Source organism: Quercus suber, unplaced genomic scaffold (assembly GCF_002906115.3).
Source record: "Quercus suber isolate HL8 unplaced genomic scaffold, Cork oak 2.0 scaffold_56, whole genome shotgun sequence".
NCBI classification, from domain to species: Eukaryota; Viridiplantae; Streptophyta; class Magnoliopsida; order Fagales; family Fagaceae; genus Quercus; species Quercus suber.
The window spans coordinates 309,533-332,701 of NW_027069521.1; the positions used below are offsets into that span (position 1 = coordinate 309,533).

General features: G+C 30.2%; 2 protein-coding genes and 1 long non-coding RNA gene across 4 annotated transcripts in view; 1 reads left to right on the forward strand and 2 right to left on the reverse strand.

Moving 5' to 3' along the window:
- The window catches only part of LOC136067055 (zinc finger CCCH domain-containing protein 1-like), a 10,153-nt gene extending 5,407 nt beyond the window's left edge, over positions 1–4,746 (reverse strand). Inside the window, exons 1-2 of the mRNA XM_065772312.1 lie at positions 4,546–4,746; positions 4,033–4,120 (exon numbers count right to left, since the gene is read on the reverse strand). The gene's annotated coding sequence lies outside the window, so the exon portion shown is untranslated. The remainder of the gene's footprint in view (positions 1–4,032; positions 4,121–4,545) is intronic.
- Positions 4,747–9,031: 4,285 nt separating this feature from the next.
- On the forward strand, positions 9,032–11,402 carry LOC136067036 (uncharacterized). Of its 2 annotated transcripts, none has more exons than XR_010628555.1 (2): positions 9,032–9,338; positions 10,589–11,402. It is a non-coding gene; the product is annotated as an uncharacterized LOC136067036 (long non-coding RNA). The 2 variants fall into 2 exon arrangements; XR_010628556.1 differs by having other exon boundaries at positions 11,017–11,402.
- Positions 11,403–16,057: 4,655 nt separating this feature from the next.
- Positions 16,058–17,644, reverse strand: LOC112002830 (uncharacterized). Its single transcript, XM_065772313.1, has one exon. It carries the CDS (start codon positions 17,642–17,644, stop codon positions 16,058–16,060), a length of 1,587 nt encoding a protein of 528 aa, XP_065628385.1.
- Positions 17,645–23,169: the final 5,525 nt, after the last annotated feature.

Genomic DNA, 23,169 nt, shown 5'->3' on the forward strand with positions numbered 1-23,169 from the left:
ATTTTAAACTAAATGACTAAACTAAACTCATTGGCTTTGTATTAATTATTGACGCACACAACCACACTTATTCCTACATAAAATTATACAATAGTGTCTACTTAACTAATCAAATGCTTGGACAATCACTAACTTTACATTTTTTTTTCTTCAATTTTACTACGTTTATAACAAAAAGTTATTATAACATGATAACAATATACACAAACGTAACAAACCACATCTATTTCCTAATTATTAGATTATATATATTTATATTATAATGTACATACAAACATCCACACACATCATAATTCACACAAATAATATTATAATAAAAGTAAAGCATACAATCAATATTAGACACACTCACACACATAATATAAATTTATAAAAAAATAATGACACTTACAATTTACAAACACTTACATTTTATTCTTAGAGTTGGAAATACTTGTAATAAGGGTGTGTAAAATTTAAGTCAGAGTGTGCAAATATATTTTTAAGAAAAAAATAATAGTATTAAACTAAAAAAAATATTTTTTATATATAATTTTTTTTTTTTTTTTTTTTTTTGATGAATGTGGGGAGTGTTTTTTTTTTAATAGAATTTTTTTTTTCAATAGGAGTGTGGGTAGATAATTGATAGAGTGTGTGTTTCTTTTTTATTAGGTTTTTTTGTTTCACTTGAATTTTTAAAGGTTATGCATGGAAGAGTTTTAACTATGGGGAAGAGTTTGTATTTGTGAGAAGTTACGTGGGTAAACAATTGATAAAGCGTTATTTGAACATGGGGAGTGTTTTTTATTATTACTAGTCGCTAACCCGTGCATCGCTATTGTGTATAAATTTAATGAAACACAAATGTATTAAACACAAATTTAAGTTTAAAATAAAATGAAGAATTAAATCTTTAATATCCTCAACTATCCATAAAATGTATGAAACACAAATTGAAAGAACTACTTAATCAATATTTCAAATAAATTGAGGAAAAAAACTTTAAAGTGCTTTTTGTATCTTCTTCCTTTGTTGCTTCGTAATAGTCACTGAATATGTTCTTTTGTTTTAACTTTAAAATTTAAACTATCAATTAGGGTCTTGCATCTAACTGATTAATAAAATCAAAATTATGCAATGGCAATGGTTGGAATCTTGCTTGTAATAACCTAAGAAAAGAAGTGGCACAATTTTATGGGACTTCATACTACATTATTTCATCAATTTTGCTGAAGGTAGCATTATGTATGCAATTAATATACAATTTCTTAAATCATATGCCATGTACACCCAAATCCATTCATGTTCATTTGGTGTGCTCACTTCTATTCCTTTGCCTTTACCTTAACCTGATTTTGTGGACTTGCTAGCAATCCTCCAACAAAAGCAAAACTGTGAAGACTTGACTGGCATATGGTGGCCTTAACTATTGTTGTTCCCTTTAATATATTAATGATCAGTTTAGAACCTTGCATTTATGGTTTTCACATTTTTGTTAGTTCCACATGATTAACAAAAGTCATCTTTGATCTACTTGGGAACACTCATTTGCTTTTTATCTTTACTGTATTACAGATATGACATGGCTTCAAACCTTGGGCAGTAGGAGTCGCATGTTCCAAAAAACACTCATTTGTGAACTATAGTAAAACTCATTCAATTGTGAACTATCTCATTCAGCCCAAGAAAAACAATTGTCTATGTAAATTTTAAGTGATATTGACCTTCTGTACATATATGTATATATATAGTGAAGTAAATGATCTATTTAATTGTTTCACACTGAATTATTATTATTATTATTATTATTATTATTTGACATACTTAAGTAAAAAGTAATTTAATTTTAATATTATCTTAAATTTAGAAATTCATAAATAAAATAAATGAAGGAGTAAAGAAGAAAAAGAAGAATAAAAAGAAGGAAAGGAAGACCAAACAAAATACTGAGTCTAGATTCTGAATATTAAGGAATCAAAGAGGGAGAGTCAGAAATGAGTCTCCTTCCACGGTCAACTCCAAGTCTACAACTTTTTTTTAAAAAAAATTAAATGAGGAAGACGCAAAATTAAAGAGATTTTTTGGGGGTAAATGTTCAAATAATTCAAGCAAATTTAATAAAATTAAATAAAAAAGGGCCCACTGTTCTTCCAAAAAAAATTATTGGTCCCACTATCATGAAATCATTTTTTGTTGAAACCTAGACAAAATCCTTCCTATGAAACTTCAAATCCAACTAAACTGAAAATAATCAAAAAGAACAAGAAATTAAAACTCAAAAGAAGAATATCAAAATTCAATGTTCAATAACAACCCCACCACAAAATGCCATATCAAATCAGCAAAACTCTAATGTAATGAGACTTTACAATTGTAGACTCACAATTCATTACCAATAAAAAAACACCAAGTCACCTTTAAATCACACTAAAATTCATAATCACGCCATGAAATAAATCATAATCAAATCAGATCCACTTCACAGTTTCCCAACCCCTCATTCACAAAGCTTGAAATTATCTTCACAAATTATGCACCAAATAGATAGAACCAAGTCCAAGTTCAATATCAATCTCATAACCAATGGTCAAAAAAATCAATAAAAATTTCCAAGGTAAGACCTCACATTCACATACACAATTTATAATGAATTAGAGAATGAAATTGCAGTTAATATGATCTCATAGACTACAGTGTTTGTAGAAAGCAAATATTCAGTATATGGTGTATCATTAACAATAGCTGCATCTTGTGCAGTCCAAGAATCTAATTGTTCATTAACACCCAAATATCAAAAGAATGAATATTAGAAAATCTTAAGCTAAACTATGTTTTTTCAATCAGATGAATGCTATAGTAATAATTATAAAGAAAGAGAGGTACAGAAATATATTCTCCAAGAGTCACAAGCATCAAATTCTTTAGTTTATTTTTCTCATCAACAACAGGTTCTTAGGTTCCAAAATTAAGACTTAACTCCTAATTATTTAGGGTCAACATAAATATTGGAGCAATATCATGCACTGCACATTCACCTTTTTTTTTGCATTCTATAATGTTCCTCCTCCATTTAAGAAAAAACACAAGTATGATCACAGAGAAAGTTCATTATTTACCACCTTCATGAACAAAGAAGATTCAAGTAAATGTCATCAATTTGTTATAAGATATGGTTGTTTAGTTATGACACAGCCAATTTTTACAATTAGGTAAATCAAAACACAAAAGCTGCTTTTAGCCAAAGTTTTTTATTGATGTATTAATATATTTTTTGGTTTGTGACAGATCCAAGCTTCTTTTTAACTGAAATGCTCCACACTAATCTCAAAAAATTTAAATACAAAAGCTGCTGCTCTTGGCCTAATAAGTGTAACTTTTAAATTACATTAACACTTTTCTTAAAATAAGTAGGTTGCTGAATTAAATAAATTCTACTCATTTTTCATATAATCATGACTTATGATTGATAAGTAACAAAAAGTAGTCAATGACCAATAGCAACTAAAACCAAGAGTCACAAACCATAAAGTGGCTATAAACTAATGCAAGAGTAAGTAAGGCATTTTGTCAAACACATGGTGTGCACATAATTTCAATGTCTTAGTTATTAACATTTGTTATTATAAAAAAATAAATAAATTTAAAACAGAAATACACATCCTATTGACAAATTGAACAGTTCCTGTAATGCAACAAATAACACAACAAACAGGTAGAACAAAAAATTGAGGAGTATTAAATATATGGAACTACATAACCAATCAAATTCTGCCATGAATAATTTAAAGCCAGAAACCCAACTCTGCCATGGCTTTTATATTTCTCATCAACATATCTAACATTTGTTTTTATATTGCCAAAGCAAATGTGGTGTGTAATTTGGAAAATTGACTAAAGTTGTCTAAATCAAAACATACAATGGGAAAACAATATTTCTATCAAATTAGTGGAAGGAACCAAAAAGACAGTAGCATGACAGTGAAGAAGAGATTGAGCAATAACAGTAGCGTGACAGTAAACAATGAAAGGGAACAATGAAAGAAATCAATTTACCCTAGTGATTTTGCTGACAGACTGGTGGTGCAAGGCTACTCTGTTCTTTCTCCTCAACCTATCTCACCATCAATACCAATCCCAATATCTGACATATGAATCATAAAAAATTCAAACCCATAGCTCTGTTTCCACTAAAATTTCAAATACACAATCCCAAAGAATCAGAATTTAAAATTCCTTATGAATTTCGAATTTGTATCAAGAATTAAAAGGCTCACAAATCAATGCCTACAGAGAAACTATACACTAAAATCAAGTTTCTAAGTGGTAGCCACATGAACCCAGATATAAATTCACAAAATTAAATCCAAAAAAAAAAAACTAACAATACCCAACAACGGTATTTGCAAAAGAACTGAATAAAAAATCAAAATATTACTTATGCAACAACAGTAATTCAGTCAAGGAATCAACAAAAAGAAGCAAAGCCAATGAACATTAAAAAAACAAATATTTAGAAAGAGAAAGAGAGAAGGAAAGGTTAGATAAATGATATTAAGAGCATCTCACCTGCGTAACTGGGCCTGCGACATTAGAGATTTTGTGATGGCTATGATGGGTAACGGCTCAGTCGTGGGTGGGAGAGATGGCTATGGTGGACTACCAGGGATACAGAGAGAACGGCTTATTAGAGAGGCAGAGAGAACGGTTGGTTTTGGACTTTTAGGGTTTTTTGTTTCAGAGATGGTATTTAGTTGGATCTTAATAAGAATCGGGTTTTAATTTGGATTTGGTGGAAAAATATATATATATTATTATTATTTATATAAATATTCTTAATGTGAAAAATTGTGAAAATTTTAAAAGTTTTGATTCATATATATATATATATATATATATTATTATTATTATTATTATATATCTATATATATAAAAATCAAAACCTCTAAAATTTCATAATTTTTACATTATCATTATTTTTTTAGATTCTTTTTATTTTAGGTTTATACTTTATAGATAAGAAAATATATTCTAAAATAAGCCCTAATTAATACCTAACCATAATATAAACAAAATTTGACCTAAAAAACATTAAAAGAACCTAAAAATAAGGAAATAAATCACCTAAACCTAAAATAACGTTTTTTGCATAAAAATACCAAAATTAAATAATTACAAAAATTAGGTTTCAAAAAAAAACTCACATAACATGTTAGAATTTCATAAAAAAATTAAAAAAAAAAAAGGGACTCACCAAAAAAAAAAAAAAAACTTTAGGATTAAGAAAAAAAGAGAGACTCCTGGTCGGACTCTCTCTTCTCTCCTTAAAACCCTAGCAATTACCATCTTAAAACCCTAAACTTAACTTCACTTTAAGATTAAAAAAATAAGAAGGAGAGAGACTCACGTAAAAAAAAAAAAAAAAAAAACGTAGGTTTTGTCTTTTTATTTGCTTTCATATGTGCCTGAAATTTTCATTCTATCTTATTGTTTTATTATGTTTAGAATTGATTTTCTTCTAAGTATTTGGGTTAATCTCTATATTTTGATAGTGTTTTTATGAGTTTGGTTTTTGGGTTGAAATTTCTAATAATTATTTTATATTGTATATGGCAGATAAAGCATCTTTATTTTTTGGAGAAAAATCAAATCTGCAACTTATGTCTTCCAGTCCAAGGTGTGGTAAATTTTTATTTGGTATATTATATATGAATTTTTTGAATTTGAAGGGTTTTGTTTGGTTTTGAAGTAGAATTTGAGGATTCTATAAAATTTGGAAGTTTAAGTTTCGGGTTTTTGGTATTTGCGTCTCAGTAGGTTGATCTTAATTCTTTACCTTATATGTTCTTACTTTATTGAGAATTTTTATTTGGTTCATATGATTTTTTGTTTTCTTAATTAAAACTTTGATTTTTGGTTGATTAATTATTTGTTTGGATTAATTTCCATTAATTATTGTTTGGATTCAATGTAAAAGATAATGGAATTAGGTGTTATAAATTTGATAATGTTCCATGTTTTGAATTGTTTATATTTTTATTACTACGACTAAATAAGATTTGTTTTTATCTTTGTAGTTTATATCAGTTTTGAGTGTGTGTTTATATATAACTTTTGGGAATTTTGCTTTATTAATTTAAGAATTGTAAATTATTTTGTAGGTTTCAGTAACTATGCACATGCATTGAGACATTGACAATAGAAGCACATATATATGATATTAACATTTTATAAAAAAATTTCTTACAACCAATAACATTCTATGTTAGACAATACTTCTAAACTATAGAAAAGCATAGAAGTTAAATATTTCTTCCCATTGTATTTTATTTAATTATGATAGATCTTTTTTTTTTATTTAAACGCTAACTAGCAAAATGTCTGTAATATGCATATTATTAACCCAATTTTCTATTTTAAATTTTTTAGATTTTATTATATCAATCTTTTTTTCTTTTAAATTCTTGGTGGGTAAATCAGTCTCTCACTAATTCTTTTACCTTAACGTGATGCTGATTAATTGTCCTTTTATCTAACTATCCCATAGTCGCTAACTCGTGCGATGCACGGAATAGTTAAATAAAAGGACAACTAGCCAACATCACGTTAAGGTAAAAGAATTAGTAAGACATTGATTTGCCCACCGAGAATTTAAAAGAAAAAAAGATTGATATAATAAAATCTAAGAAATTTAGAAATAGAAAATTGGGTTAAATATATACATATTATAGACATTTTGCTAGTTAGCGCTTAAAAAAATAAAATAGATCTATCATAATTAAATAAAATACAATGGGAATAAATATTTAACTTCTATGTTTTCTATAGTTTAGAAGTGTTGTCTAACATAGAATGTTATTGGGTTGTAAGAAAGATTTTTAAAATGTTAATACCATATATATATGCTTATATTGTCAATGTCTCATTGCAAGTGCATAGTTACTAAAACTTACAAAGTAATTTACAATTCTTAAATTAATAAAGCAAAATTCCCAAAAGTTATATATATACACACTCAAAACTGATATAAACTACAAAAATAAAAACAAATCTTATTTAGTTGTAGTAATAACAATATAAACAATTCAAAACATGGAACATTATTAAATTTATAACACATAATTCCATTATCTTTTATGTTGAATCCAAACAAATAATTAATCAACCAAAAATCAAAACTTTAATTAAGAAACCAAAAAATCACATGAACTCAAATAAAAATTCTCAATAAAGCAAAAACATATAAGGTAAAGAATTACGATCAACCTACTAAGACATAAATACCAAAAACCCCAAAACTTAAAACTTCCAAATTTTATAAAATCCCCAAATACTTAGAAGAAAATAAATTCTAACCATAACAAAACAATAAGATAGAATGAAAATTTCAGGCACATATGAAAGCAAATAAAAAAGACAAAACCTACGTTTTTTTTTTTTTTTTTTTTTTTTTTACGTGAGTCTCTCTCCTTCTTTTTTTTTTTAAAAAAAAATTTTAAAGTGAAGTTAAGTTTAGGGTTTTGAGATGGTAATTGCTAGGGTTTTAAGGAGAGAAGAGAGAGTCCTACCAAGAGTTTTAACAATATAAACAATTCAAAACATGGAACATTATCAAATTTATAACACCTAATTCATTATCTTTTACATTGAATTCAAACAAATAATTAATTGAAATTAATCCAAACAAATAATTAATCAACCAAAAATCAAAGCTTTAATAAAAAAAAAAAAATTCACATGAACCCAAATAAAAATTCTCAATAAAGCAAGAACATATAAAAATTTACCACACCTTGGGCTGGAAGACATATGTTGCAGTTTTGATTTTTTTTCAAAAAATAGAGATGCTTCATCTGCCATATACAATATAAAATAATTATTAGAATTTCAACCCAAAAACCAAACCCATAAAAACACTATCAAAATATAGAGATTAACCCAAATACTTAGAAGAAAATCAATTCTAAACATAATAAAACAATAAGATAGAATGAAAATTTCAAGCACATATGAAAGCAAATAAAAAAGACAAAACCTACATTTTTTTTTTTTACATGAGTCTCTCTCCTTCTTATTTTTTAATCTTAAAGTGAAGTTGAGTTTAAGGTTTTGAGATGGTAATTGCTAGGGTTTTAAGGAGAGAAGAGAGAGTCTTACCAGGAGTCTCTCTCTCTTTTTCTTGATCCTAAAGTTTTTTTTTTTTTGTGAGTCCTTAAAAAAAAAAAAAAATTCTAACGGGTTATGTGAGTTTTTTTTTTTTTTTTTTGAGACCTAAAGTGAGTCATTTTGTTTTTTAATTCTAACGTGAGGTATCTTAAAAAATTATAATTAATTTTTGATCTTCAATTTTATATTATATATAGATAATAATAATGATGTGATAAGCTTTGGAGAGGCCAACAAAATATATCTAATAGAGTTTTATTTAAACTAAACTATTGTAACACTAATAAATATAAGAAGATATAAAACCTAGAATAAAAAGAAAAAGAATATAATGGTGACGTGGAAAATTGTGGAGCTTTAAAGGCTTCAATTATATATATATATAATAATAATAAATATAGATGATGATTTTTGTGATAAGTTGATGTAGGATAGAGTTTACAATTTAATTTTGTAATTATTTAATTTTGGTATTTTTATGCAAAAACGTTATTTTAGGTCTAGGTGATTTATTTCCTTGTTTTTAGGTTCTTTTAATGTTTTTTAGGTCAAATTTTGTTCCTATTATGGTTAGGTATTAATTAGGGTTTATTTTAGAATATATTTTCTTGTCCATCAAGTTTTATGGAGCCCTTAAATAGGCCTCCAAGTTTGTATACGTTTTTCAATATTATTGATATTAATAAAAATTCAAACTTTTGTCTATTGTTTTTCTGGTGGATTCTATATAAGATATAAAACCTAAAATATATATATATATATATATATCGAAACTTTACTAGCTCCACAATTTTTCACGTTACCTTTTTTTTTTTTTTTTTTTTTTTTTTTTTTTTTTTTTACTTTCTTTTATTCTTTTTAACGTTTTTTTATATTATAATTTATCAATTTAACTCTCCCAATAGTATACAAATACAACTCCCCCGTCAGCCTTCATGTCACCTTTTTTTTTTTTTTTTATAATTCTTTTTAACGTTTTATTATATATATATTATATTAGAATCATCAATTTAGAACCCTAATACACGTCTAAACCCCACAACCTCTCTGTTTCTCATATACGTTGGCACCCCAAAACTCAGATCCTCCCGCCGCTGCCGCCACCATGGATCACAGCCACTGCATCGATTTCTCTTTGCCTCTCCATCGTCGCTCAATCTAGCCCATCATATTCTATGTCGGCAAATTATTTTGAGGTAATTAAACATGTTTTTAACTCTCCTTAATTTCTATATGTTTCTCTCTCTCTATCCGCTTCAATTTTTCATGTAATTTTGTTAGTTTGTGGCTGTGGGTTGCTCTGGATTTAAGTTTTTTTTTTTTTTTTTTTGAAGATTTCCATTTTATCTCCTTCTTCCTTTGTTGTCAAATATATGGCAAAGAAGAATCATGAAATTTTTGTTATTAGATTTTCTTTTTCCCTTTTTTTTGTATGCAAATTTTATTGGATTTTTGGTTTCTTGGGATTCTTCTATTTGGTTTTAATTTTGGTTTGTTTTAGTTGATATATAGTGTTTTTCTCATCTTCATTTTACATTGGTTGGATTTTCTTTTTCCCTTTTTATTGGATTTTTGGTTTCCTGGGATTTTCTATTTGATTTCAATTCTGGGTTTGTTTTGGTTTGGTATATAGTGTTATTGTTGTCTTCATTTACATTGGTTTCCCCTTTTTATAAATTATTATTATCTCTGGGTCTTCTTATATGATAGCCTATGGAATGTTATGTTAGGGTTGCCGCTATTTTGGATTCTGTGGGAATTTTTTTTGAAGGTTGGGGTTGGTTAGTATAGTTGTTTGAGATTGCTGAACATGTTTTTGATAGATGCTCAGGTGTTTGTTCTCTGATTCTTCTTTGCCAATTCATTTGTGGTATTTCTTGAACATGTTTGGAATGCGCAAGTGATTGTTCTCAAATTCATTTGTAATGTGCCTTTTGTTCTCTCTTTAAAAGAATTCAGCTAGAAGAAATTACAAAAGGCTATGGTTTGATCTATAGTGTTATTGTCGTCTTCTTATATGATAGCCTACGAAATGTTATGTTGGGGCTGCTGCTATTTTGGATTCTGTGGGAATTTTTTTTGAATGTTGGGGTTGGTTAGTATAGTTGTTTGAGAGTTATATATGATTATGCAAGATGGGCATGGTATTAGATATTATAAATTTGAGGTAGAGATTCAAAGAGATGGTTGAGAGAGACTTAACAAATAGCAAACTTTAATGAATACCTCTATCATTATGCAAAATCAAAAGGCATATTACAAATTTTTAATCTTTTGACTTCATAACCGAACTTGCCTGTGTATGTGGTGTCATAGTACCTTTTAATTGGAGTATGTACATGAAATCTTTTAACTTCATAACCAAACTTGCCTGTTTATGTGGTATCAAAAATACATAGGTACCTACAAAAACCTCATTTTATGTTTTCAATTTTTTGGAACAAAGGAGCTTGCACAGGCCTTGAGAGAAAAAACAACCCTTGGTTATATTGATGTTGGTGTTTGTTTTTCTTACCACAAGCTATTTGATAAAATTTGTAAGTGATTTTTTGTTGTTGTTCTAGAAGTCATAATACATGGGGAGTGGTAAGGAGGAAGATAAGTAGGGAATATGATGATGTGTTGTTGATTTAATCAGGGTGAGATGTATTTGTTGGCCTTATTTTCTCAATGTCATTTTTGTGTGACGTAAAGGGTCGGCTTTTTCAAAGGCCAATTTGATGTAAGCCATGACTTTTGTGATGGGTGAAATTCAGGAAGCCTGCAATGATATTTAAATCTTTCGATGGTATCATATACATAATACCAAGTTTTGTATTTTTATATTCCCAGTATTTGATATATTGTTTTAACCAATCCAGTTGATTGTATTAGTTGTGGTGGAGGTTGGCTATTATGGTCAAATTGGAACCAAGGGCATGTGGATGAAACTCTGAAGTTAGTAGTGGATTTGGCGCAAACAACCTATACACTTGCTATGGAATATATGGAAGCTTAGAGAAGTAATCAGTCTAGATAGCCTGTTGAAGGGTGTACATGGCCTCTGTGGATTTGGGGCTTCAAGCAGTTAAGGTAGAGTGAATTTAAAAGTCTAGTAGATGAAGTAAAGTTAGTTGGACCTACCAATTTGAGCATTGGACACATCCTTCCTTAATGATGTTAGACTACTTCGTAATTGGTTCTTCTACTAAACAGTGATGTACCTGCTCAAAAAAAAAAAAATAATAAATAAATAAATACACCCGAATGTATTTGTGGCATTTTTCAGTGGAATTCCTGGCTTCCTTTCGGCATTTTTACTGCAATGTTACTCCAAAAAATTTTAAATCAGATTTTTTTTTCTATAAAAAGTTGTACTATTACCCCAGTCCATTAAAAATAACTACTCATGTTTTATTTTTAAAGTTGTAATATCTATTGGACAATATAGTATTTTGTGTTTCAATGCATTAATATTGTTCTTTTTTAAAACAAAAAAAATTGTCATATTTGAATGATATCTTGAATTATCATTTATCACTAACTATATATAGTATATTATTAATGTCATCTCTTATTTGTAAGCATTTCATTTAATTATATAAGTTATTCCAACCAAAATAAAATGAAATGATGATTTGAAATAAATTTTAAACTACCATAAATAAATATTCAATATAAACTAAAAATTTTCACGTGCATCGCATGGGTTAGCGACTAGTTATTGTTATTATTATTATTATTTTATGAACGTGGGGATTGTTTTTGTGTTTAGGGAGTGTTTTTTGGGTGGCCGGGTAGTTTTTTTTTTTAAAAAAAAAGAACACGAGATAGTATTTCACCGTAGAAGTAGAAGTAGTGTTTCAACGTGGGTAGGAATTTATTTAGGAGAGAATTTACCATTTTAACCTCATTTTAATTGGTTTAGATTAATTAAATGAGGAGTGTTTTTTATAGTAAAAAAAAAAAACAATAACTAAGGTCATGTATGGTAATAGTTTTTGTTTTCTATTTTCAAAAACTTGTTTTTGGGAATATAAAGAGAAAACAAATTTCTTGTATTTTTGAAATAAAAAACATGTTTGGTTAGTTGAAATTAAAAAGATAGTTTTTTGAAGAAAAAAAAAATACTAAAATATGTTGCTACTAAGATTTGAACTCTAATGCTAACTCATTAAAGGAGACAAATTCACTAAATTAAGTGTGAATTTTCATTGACTTTTAAAAATTAAAAACTAAAAATAGCATTTTGCATGTTTTCAGTTTCCTTCAGAAATTGAATTTTGAGAACAGTTTTTGTTTTCTGTCCATTTTGTATTGCCAAAAAAGTTTTTTAGTCTCAAAAAAAGAAAATTGTTTTTTAAAATAAAAAATAAGGGAAAAAACAGTTACCAAACATACCCCTTTCTGAATCATCTTAATATATACAGATAAATGTGACAAGTATTTATTTATTTTTATAGTTTGGAGTAGTTTCAAATTAAACTTTAAAATTTTAAAAAGTTTAAATCAAAATCATGAATTATGAAGTTTGAAATTTGTTTTAAATCACATTTTTAATGAGTTTCCATTAACTAAAATTAAAAAAAGATGAATTTAAATATATGTTTTTTATTGGAAAATTTTAATATATATTAAAAACCTATCCAAAAACAAAAAACAAAAAAACAAAAAAGTCAATCCTTCCACAAGAAACTAGAAAACATATAGTACACTATATAGTAATAGTGAAGTTATATAACAACCAATCTTACTTACTTCTTTCTCCAACAAAAAAAAAAAAAAATATATATATATATATATAACAACCAATCATTTAATCATTTTTACCAAAATATTCTTAATTGAATTTCAAACTATATAAGTTCATATCCAAATTATATCATATGTTATATAATTAAATTGTATCTTACATATTGTGATCGTACCAAGTGGACACCATTTTCTCCTCCCAAAAAAAGAAAAAAAAAAAGGTAGACCCATTTCTTTTTAAATTAATATCTTTTCAAAAAATTTCCCCTTTATGTCATGTAACATACTTTAAGAACATTAAAATAACTAGCACAATTGATTTAAGCAAAAGTTTATTACCAAAGTTTCAAAAAGTTTTAGAATTTCTATAATTTGTAAAATTGTTTATTATTTATTTTGTTATTTAATACTCTATACAATTTTTGGTTTAATCTAAGATTAGATAATGAAAAACATTAGATGATAGCATTGTCGTTAAAAAGGAGGCATGAATATTGTTATAGTGCTGGTGTGGTTCAACTTCATATTTGTAACCTTAATCCTGGATAATGCTCTAATTGGAAAAAAAAAAAAAAAAAAACTAGTTGCAAAAATTGTTGGATGATGTTGAGTTCAGTCTCATGAAAAACAACTGTTCGTTTGGTGTTAAATTATGTCTTTTTTTCTTTTTCTTTTTTTATCACTGAATAGCAACTCTCTGAAGAAGTTTTTGGACATTCAACAAAGGCTTATGCCAATATCAACATGAATGCAGTGGAGGGAGTGATCCCAAAAACAAGATCATTTACTATTCAGCCAGAGCTTTGTGTTCTAACAATGTTCCTTCATCAAGTAATTTATTCATCCTTTTAATCTTTTATGCTTTGTGGAATTGAATGTTGGGTCGCATGTTATATGTTCATCATGTCCAAAGGAATAGATTGTTGAGATCCTGAATGGCAAGATGAGAAAGCTTAAGAAAATAGAATTTGAAATTTGTGAGAAAGTCATCTGGACTTTCTGGTCATGTGCAAAAAAGACCCTTGATTTCACCTGTAAGGAGTATGACAAGGAAAGGAGAAGACACAGAGACACAAAGTAGTGTGTCTTTAGGTGGTGAGAAAAATCTTGTGAATGTTAACATTAATATTCTAGACAATTTTATCAATTCAAATTAATATATTAGATAGCTTTATCTTCCATTCAAGGGTAGTTATTTTCGCTGTGTAAAGTGTACTTTCTAAAAACTATCCTTCTCTATTGTTGTTACCATAAATTGGTCACTTTGTAGCAAATTTCATAGATTAATGTCATAGTAGAATATGCTACCTAATGAAATTTGGTTCGGGGTCGATGTGAAATTGATTCCACCTTTTCCTTATCCCAAATCCACTACTTTGGAACAAGATGGTTAATTTTACCATTTCTAGTAGTGCCACATACGGTTTCTGTAATTACTACATCATTTATTTAAAGTTCCAGTAATATATTTTTCATTTTCTTATGTTTTATTGGCAAATAAATAAAGATTAACCATATCTTCAAGTAATTGCCTAAAAAATTGCTTAACTCATCTTTAGGCCAATACGAGATAAGCAATTGTGTAGAAAAGTACAGAGTTCTAGTAGCAGTGATGTGTTGATCCAGTATCTTGTGCAGCACAGTACCTCCCAAGGCATGCTCTCCAAAATTAAAGCATAGACAACAACACTTTCATAGTGGTAACTCTAGAAAGGCAATAAGAAGAACTTGCAATATTCAGACATCACTATGATAGTGGTAACGCATAAAATATAGTTTCTGGAACATGAAGAAATTGCAATATTCAAACACAAAGTAAGATGCATTTGCAACTCTGGAATGGCAACTAACAAATACTGACAGATTCCTCTGATAATTTCGTACAATTGTTATTTTATACCTTTAACAATAAATCCTATTCTGGAATATCCTAGGCCACAAGGATGTAAACAAGGATATTTGATGCCTTTTGTCAATTTGTGAGACATTTAACAATATTGGACAGATTGAATTTTGATGAACAAAAATATTTCATTAATCAAGACAAAGTGTAATGATTACATCAGCAGCAAATATAGAATCAAGCCTTGCATTCAAACTGAACCCAGCAGAAAATGACAATGCAGCCCATCCAAAAAATAAGTTTAAAAAATAGAAAACACAAGATCAGATCCGCAGAAATTTTTGGAACTGTTCAAGTGCGATACACAAAATGAATAGTTACTGACAGATTGATGCCTTTTGTGAGGTATTTTCCTGTTTTTCAATGGTTACCATTACTTCTTTTCACAAGTTGCTCAAGTCAGTTCCAAAGGATAGTCCATTTCGTTCAGAAATAAAGCATTCAATACAATTGTTGTGTGCTAGATAGCAACGCAAAATGAAGGTATACATTTCTTTTTATTATAGAAAGTCATAGTATTCCTGATATTCAAAAATGAGAAAACAAATCACAATATGACAGTAATAGTAGTAAGAAAGCAATGAAATATGGGTGACATTACTTGCTAAAAAGAAGAATATTGAAAGTATGAATTTCTGGTGCTATGGTTTTTTTTTTTTTTGATGCAATGCCAATGAACCAAAAGAGAGTAAATAGGCCATAGCTACTTTGTGGTGAACGATGGAGTCCAATTCCTATATTATCAATGTCATGTGCTGGATCATTAAATTGTTATTGCAGTTATACAACCCAAAGCTTAAATTCACTTTTGCGCAGTAAATTGAATATGCAGTAGCAATTCTTGTACAAGTATTAATTGAATAAGCTCCCTTACAATTTGTCATTGCCAATAACAGGTACTTCCTCGTATTTAGAACTGTCTCTAAACCTCTTGGGAAGAATGCAGCGGTCTTTAAATAGCACACCAAATAGCAGACCACCACAACAAATCACAACCATGGTAATCCCCAAATTCATTTTCCAAATGGATTTTTTAGCTTGGGTAGTGGTCATCGAATTTGAAGACAGTTGAAGAGGTTGAAAGTAAAGAGGATCTGACTTTGATCGCCTGCTTTCAATAGTTCCCTTAGCAATTTCAGCCTGCTCTGCATGCAGTGGAGGGAATTGAACAGTAATCCTTGTTTCACAGTCCACTGAACCATTTTTTATTGAATTTCGATCATGTGATTCAAAATCAAGATGCCGACATCCTATCATGCACAGGAGACCAATATCCCTATCTTATATTCCTTCAGCAGATATAATGACTAATTTGGATAAACCATCAGCCTCAAACAAGAAGGTTATCTTGTAACTCATATTCAGCATTCTGCTATGGTTACTTTTCAGCTCATCCTGATGTACATAAATCACATCTCCCACAAATTGTGGCCTTAAGAAACCCGATGCTACCTTTCCTTCAGTGTTCCTCACCAACAAACCAAATCCCATGTCCAGGGAAAACCCATCAGGATAAGACTTTCCCGTGCCCCTAACAATTTCCTTCCCTTGTGCACAAGAATTTCTTACAGCCTCAAGCTTAGTATACTCATATCTAAGACCTTGGGGGTCAATCGCTCCTACCCAATTCTGAAACCCAAATCTTCCAAAGTAACCTGAATCCTTCACATCTTTCTTGCTCCAAATTTCCCCCACCATACTACCCCAATTCCTTAATGACATTACCGCCGGAAATCTTAAACTAAACCCAATTGAGCAATCTCCAACAGAAGCATTAGCCAAAATTCTGCACGCAACACCACAAAACTTATTCTCATTCTCATCCCAAGCACCCTCAGCAATTAATGTTGCATTAGGACTGGGAAAATCAGATTCCATATCATTAGGATTGGGAAAACCCAACAACAACTGTATCTTTCTGCTGCGCTGGTCACACCTAACCCCACGATAAGCAATATAATAAGGCAAATAATCAATACTCCCACGCAAAGGATTGCAATTCACACTACCACAATCACTCCAATATTCCAATTCATGAACACCAGTCCGGTCACCAAAAAAGAAACAAACACCACGGTCCAATTTGCTGGGAGACAAATTAATATCTCCACCACCTTTCTGCCCACTCAAACAATCACTCTTATCCACCTTTGCATATTCATAATCTGGATTTTGTGACAAACCCAATATCAGAATCGGTTCAAAGTAATTATAATCATTTTTCATATGCAAACATTCTAATGTTCCACCAATCAAACTACCATAAATGCTATTATTTTTTGAATAATTAAGCTTAAGAACAACATCTGGATATTTTGAACTAAACGAACCAACATAACTCTTCCCTGATCCGACCATACAAAGCTTCCCAGAAGATTCTGACCAATACCCATTAACCGAAAACACAGAATCGTCTTCCCGATACCTAACACTAATCAAACGCCGCCGGCCGAAAACAGATTGCTTCCACGGGTCTCGAATGTTCAGGGTGGCTTTGACCTTGTGAACGCCGTGGGAGGTGGTGTTTTTGATATATGAGGGGTTGAAGGAGAGAGATATCCCGGACTCAGAGGTTCGGTTGAAGATTCCGACGCCGCCGGAGAAAAATGCGAATTGGAAGCTGAGGAAATCGTTGGAGTGGGAAACAGGGACATTGTAGGAGGATAAAGGGGGCTCAGGAACGACGTCATTGCAGTGCTGGGAGTAAGAGATTTCAGGTTTCCGAAATGGGTTTCGGAAAAAAGCTGTGGCGGTAGGGACGTTGAGGAATAAGAATAAGAATAAGAAGCAGAGGAAGGGACTGAGTCTGAATTTCAATTTCTTAGGATTTGGAGAAGAAGAAGAAGAAGAACATGAATTCGAGCCCATTGGTGCGGTGAAAGTGAAAGAGTTTACACGCAAAGCTTAAAAGAGAGAAGGAAAACTGAAAAGATTGAATTGTTTTTTCACATTGATGTGAATTGAAGATTACAAGAATGAAAGAAAAAAAGAAAAAGAGATTTTATTTACAGTTATAATAACAGAGTGCAGAGAAAAATTGGCGGGAGAAATAACTACTTTAACAACCTATTAAATAAGGTGATTACAAGTGTTTAATTTGTTTCTCTAATTGTGAGTTTGAGCTGACATCGTTTGGACTTTGCAATAAGTGGTGGAGGCTTATTCTTACAATAGAGTTCGGTAGGTTCTAAATATTTAGGTTAAATGTTTAGATTCTAAATTTATGTATGTTGGCATACCGAAAACAAAAACATGTCTAGATTATATGTTAGACATTGCTCAAGTGTGTACAAGTCAAGATTCAAGAACAGTCAAGTTGCAAAAAGAAAAGTTCAAAATTTGTGAAACTCGACCAATCAAAAGAAAGACTTGACTGATCGAATGTCGTATTCTGTAGATTTTAAATCAGACCCAAAGCTCGCGAAAACGTTTAGGGTTTGTGTCCTACACTATCTAGTATAAAAGAAAAAACCCTAAATATGTTTTAGAAGTTCTTAGAAGTTTTTTGAGTTTCTCCTGTGAGATTTATGGGGTTTCTGTAGCTTTCTAACTCAACAAGCATCTACTGAAGCTAGATCTACAATCAAGAACTGGTGGAGAAAAGTTGCCACAGAAGAATGAATTACTGACGATGATCTAAAACCTTTGAGTGGGATCTCAAAGTCACAAACGTGGGTGTTTGTGTTCAACAGATTCAATTAGAAGAGTTCGTAGATTCGAAACTGCATGTGGTTATGTGAGTAAGTACAACAAGAGGTAGCTTTAGATTTTATGGAGAAAATCTAATATAAAACTGTCATTATATTAATAGTGAATTTGTTTACTTGAGGATAGTTATGTTCAATCCTTCCCAGGTTTTTTACTTTGAAATTATTGGTTGCATCAGTTTTCCTAAATCATCATATCACTATCTTCTATATGTTTTTGCACTTTGTGATATGATTGCTTGAGGTTAACCTAGATCTAAATAATTAACCTAAGTAACTACTTGACTAATTAATTAGGTTAAACAATTTGAGTTTACAAGGGTCTAAACAAACTAACCGAGTTAGTAACTCTGGTGTAACTCAACAAGAGTTACACCTTCTATACACTGTAGATTTATGAGAAATCTGATGGTTAGAAAGAGTCAACTACCATATCATTTAACTTAATTTAAGAGCATTTGTTTTCTCTCTCCTCATTTGTTTTCTTATATATATATATAATTGTTGGGTCCCAAATAATATTATCAAAAAAAATTATCAATTCAAAATAGTAATCACACACAAGAACACAAATATTTACGTGGAAAAACCTTTTTCTTTGAAGGAAAACACTACAGGACAAACTTCAAATAATTTCACTATTATTAAATCAATTACAATAATTCTTGTGTATGCCTCACGACTAAAGAAAAAAATCTCTCTCATTTTTCTTTGCTTTCACACACACAAATTATCTTTCTCAAAGGCGGCAATCCTTTTTCTCTATTCTTCAATATGCGGTACACTCTTTCTTTTTCTTATGCAGCACCCTCAAAATCACATATAATCCTTATTTAAATAACCCTAGCCACAAACCCCTAGTAACACACAAAAACTAAATCCACTTGGACTAGGAATACTAACTAGGCACGAAATAATAATACAAGCCCATATGTGGGTTTTTGCTTTGTGGGCTGGACCACATGCTTTATACACCCAACAATCTCCTCCTCTAGCCCACCAATAGGAGGAGATCTTCAATCTAGTTCTTCAGTTCAGATCCATGTCAATCAAGTCGACTTCAAGCTTGACCTTCTTCATTATCTTCACCAACATTGAGAACACCTTATCAATGTCAGTACCTTTCATTCTCAAAGAATTCATCTCATCTTGGATATCCTTAATCCAATCCCTTGGCTCCACCTCATCAGAAGCCTAATTATTCTTGAAACTAACAATTTGATGTTCTCTAGCAATCCTCTTCTCATGAGGTTCAACAATCTCTAGTAGAGGATATTGCTCCCCCTGCTTAAGACCTCTAGGATCTTTCACTTCATTATCATCCCATGTAGCCTTAGCATCTTCATATTCTTCATCACCTGCCAGCTCCTCTTCTGAAGCACTATTAGGTAATGAGAATTTCACCTTCTTGATTTCAACACCATTAATCCCAACACTCATCTTTGGAGTCTTCTCAAAATCTTTAATCTCATTGAACTTTTTCTTATAGATCTTTACTTGAGTCATGTACATACCGCAACATGTATGTCCTCTTGCAACAACCAATGGCCCCTTAGTGAGTCTCCATCTTCCATTACCAAGGTAGTTACATAACCAACTCAATCCATAGTCAATGTAGAAACACTTTCATCCTTAAGTCTGGAACATGTCGCACATCCTTCAATATCACAGTGCTATCAACATTTGTTTTGATGCACACGTCACCAATTCCCACAATTTTTGAGTAACTAGAATTACTCATCTTCGCTGTACCAAAGTCTCCTGCTTGATATGTGGTAAACAACCACTTTGTAGGGATAATATGGTGGGGGGCTGCAGAATCAACAATCCACTCAACATCATCATTAGCTACATGCTCACACTTTTGCTCTTCAATAAAGAGCACCGTAACATCCTCAGCAACCACAGCAACTATAGTATTTTTCTCACTATTGTTCTTTTCATATTTTCCTTTATCTTGTACTTTATTTCAATGCCAACAATCTCTTCTTAAGTGGCCATTTTTCCCACAATGGAAGCATTCTCTAGTTTCCTTGACCTAAGATCTATCTCTTAATTGTGACCTACCATTTAATTTCTGATCGTTAAGTCCTCTACTTCTACCTTTGCTCTTGTTCTCCGTGACAAAAGCTTGATCTTGTGCATTGTTTATATTCGCATCTCTCCTGCGAACCTCTTCATTTAAAATCAAATCTCGAATATCATCATATTTGAGTTTGCTTTTCTCTGCAGAATTACTCACCGCTATTCTCATGGCTTCTTAGTGGTTTGGTAAAGAAACCAAAAGAATCAATGCACAAACCTCATCATCAAATTCAATTTCCACTGTGAATAATTGATTTGTGATTGTATTAAACTCATTCAGATGCTGCGCTACAGGAGTGTCTTTTGCCTTCTTCAGATTAAATAACTTCTTCATCAGATACACCTTCTTGTTAGCTGATAGCTTTTCATACATGCTAGACAAAGCTTTCATCAAATCCACTGTGGTCTTTTCTTTCACAACATTATCTGTATCTGATCTTGACAGAGTTAATCGAATAACTCCCAATACCTATTTATCAAGAAGGTTTCAGTTTTCATTTTTCATAGTTTCAGGTTTCGTCCCCAAAAGAGGCAGATGCAAATTCTTCCCATAGAGATAATCTTCAATCTGCATTTTCCAATATGCGAAGTTTGTTCTATCAAATTTCTTAATTCCTAAACCTTGCCTTCTTCTTCGACCATTGCTTCCACTCTAACCTTAGCTCTGATACCACTTGTTGGGTCCTAAATAATATTATATAAAAAAGTATCAATTCAAAATAGCAATCACACATAAAAACACAAATATTTACGTGGAAACCTTTTTTCTTTGAAGGGGAAAACCACATAACAAACTCCGAATAATTTCACTATTATCAAATCAATTACAATAACTCTTGTGTATGCCTCATGGCTAAAGAAAAAAAAATCTCTCTTATTTTTCTTTACTCTCTCACACACAAATTATTTTTCTCAAAGGCGGCAATCCTTTTTTTATTTTTTTATTTTTTATTCTTCAATATGCAGCACACTCTTTCTTTTTCTTATGCGGCACCCTCAAAATCACATATAATCCTTGTTTAAATAACCCTTGCCGTAAACCCCTAGTAACACACAAATACTAAATCCACTTGAACTAGGAATACTAGCTAGCCACAAAGTAATAATACAAGCCCATATGTGTTATTTTGCTTTGTGGACTGGACCACATGCTTTATGCACCTAACAAAAATATCATAGAATCAATTTATGATTTTTTTAAAATAAAAATTTATGAATTTTACTCTATAATGATTCCTTTTTTTTTATTGGATTAATACACCAATCAGTTTTTTACGTAAGTGGGATTCAAACTCCCGATCTTTTATTCAACGACTAGAAATTTTACTAGATAAGCTAACTGAAACCCATTAGAATTTTATTTTACATTCTACTAATTATAACTTATCATATATATATTTTTTTCTCTTTATTAAATAACTATAGTTTCCAAATCAAACAAGAAGAAACTCGTGGGTAAGAGGATTTTTTATTCCACAGAGAGAGAGAGAGAGCACTTTTCACTTCCATTACAATTCGTATTTCAATTTTCATTTTCCTATAGAGAGCAGTTTCACTTTCCAAATGAAAAACATCTTACTGAATACTAATTTAACTAGTCCATTTCTAAAATGGGGAAAAAAGTTGTTCATTTCTCATTCTAATTGGTTTAATTACTGGTCCATTTCTCATTTATTATTGGTTTAATTATTTCTAAAGGCAAAAAATAAAATTTGAAAAGTTCATTTCTCATTCATTATTGGTTTAATTTCGTTCCATCAATTCGTATTGTAATTATTTATAGATAAAAGCAAAAGCAATGCAAACAAGGGAGAGGGCTACAGTGATGTATGAGGTTTCCTAGTTGGACTATTCATATGTGAACGTAGTGTGCAGACATGGTCATTTTCAAGAAACTACGGTGACCATATATCCTTGTCTACATTACTAGCTAATAGCTGAATAGTCCGCTGACTTTTATAGTCTACTCAAAAAATTCTCCCACAAAAAAATAATGCTTACTACAAATAAATAGATAATTGAATTATAGTTGTTTTTATAGCTGGGGGATTAAATAGGTTCATGATAATAGGTGTCATTTTAGGGTAATAGTTCTTAAACCAATGCCCTTACAACATTCATTAACATTTCCCATATAAGTATACTAATTTTAGCAATTTGATTCAATAAAAATACACTTGTAATGATATTATTGATCCTTTTAAAAGACGTCAAAAAAAAAAAAGAAAAAAAAAAAATTTTTCTTATATATATATATATATATATAATTGTTGAGTCCCGAATAATATTATCAAAAAAAAAAAATTATCAATTCAAAATAGTAATCACACACAAGAACACAAATATTTACGTGGAAAAACCTTTTTCTTTGAAGGAAAAAACTATGGGACAAATTTCAAATAATTTCACTATTATTAAATCAATTATAATAATTCTTGTGTATGCCTCATGGCTAAAGAAGAAAATCTCTCTCATTTTTCTTTGCTTTCACACACACAAATTATCTTTCTCAAAGGCGGCAATCCTTTTTCTCTATTCTTCAATATGCAGCACACTCTTTCTTTTTCTTATGCAGCGCCCTCAAAATCACATATAATCCTT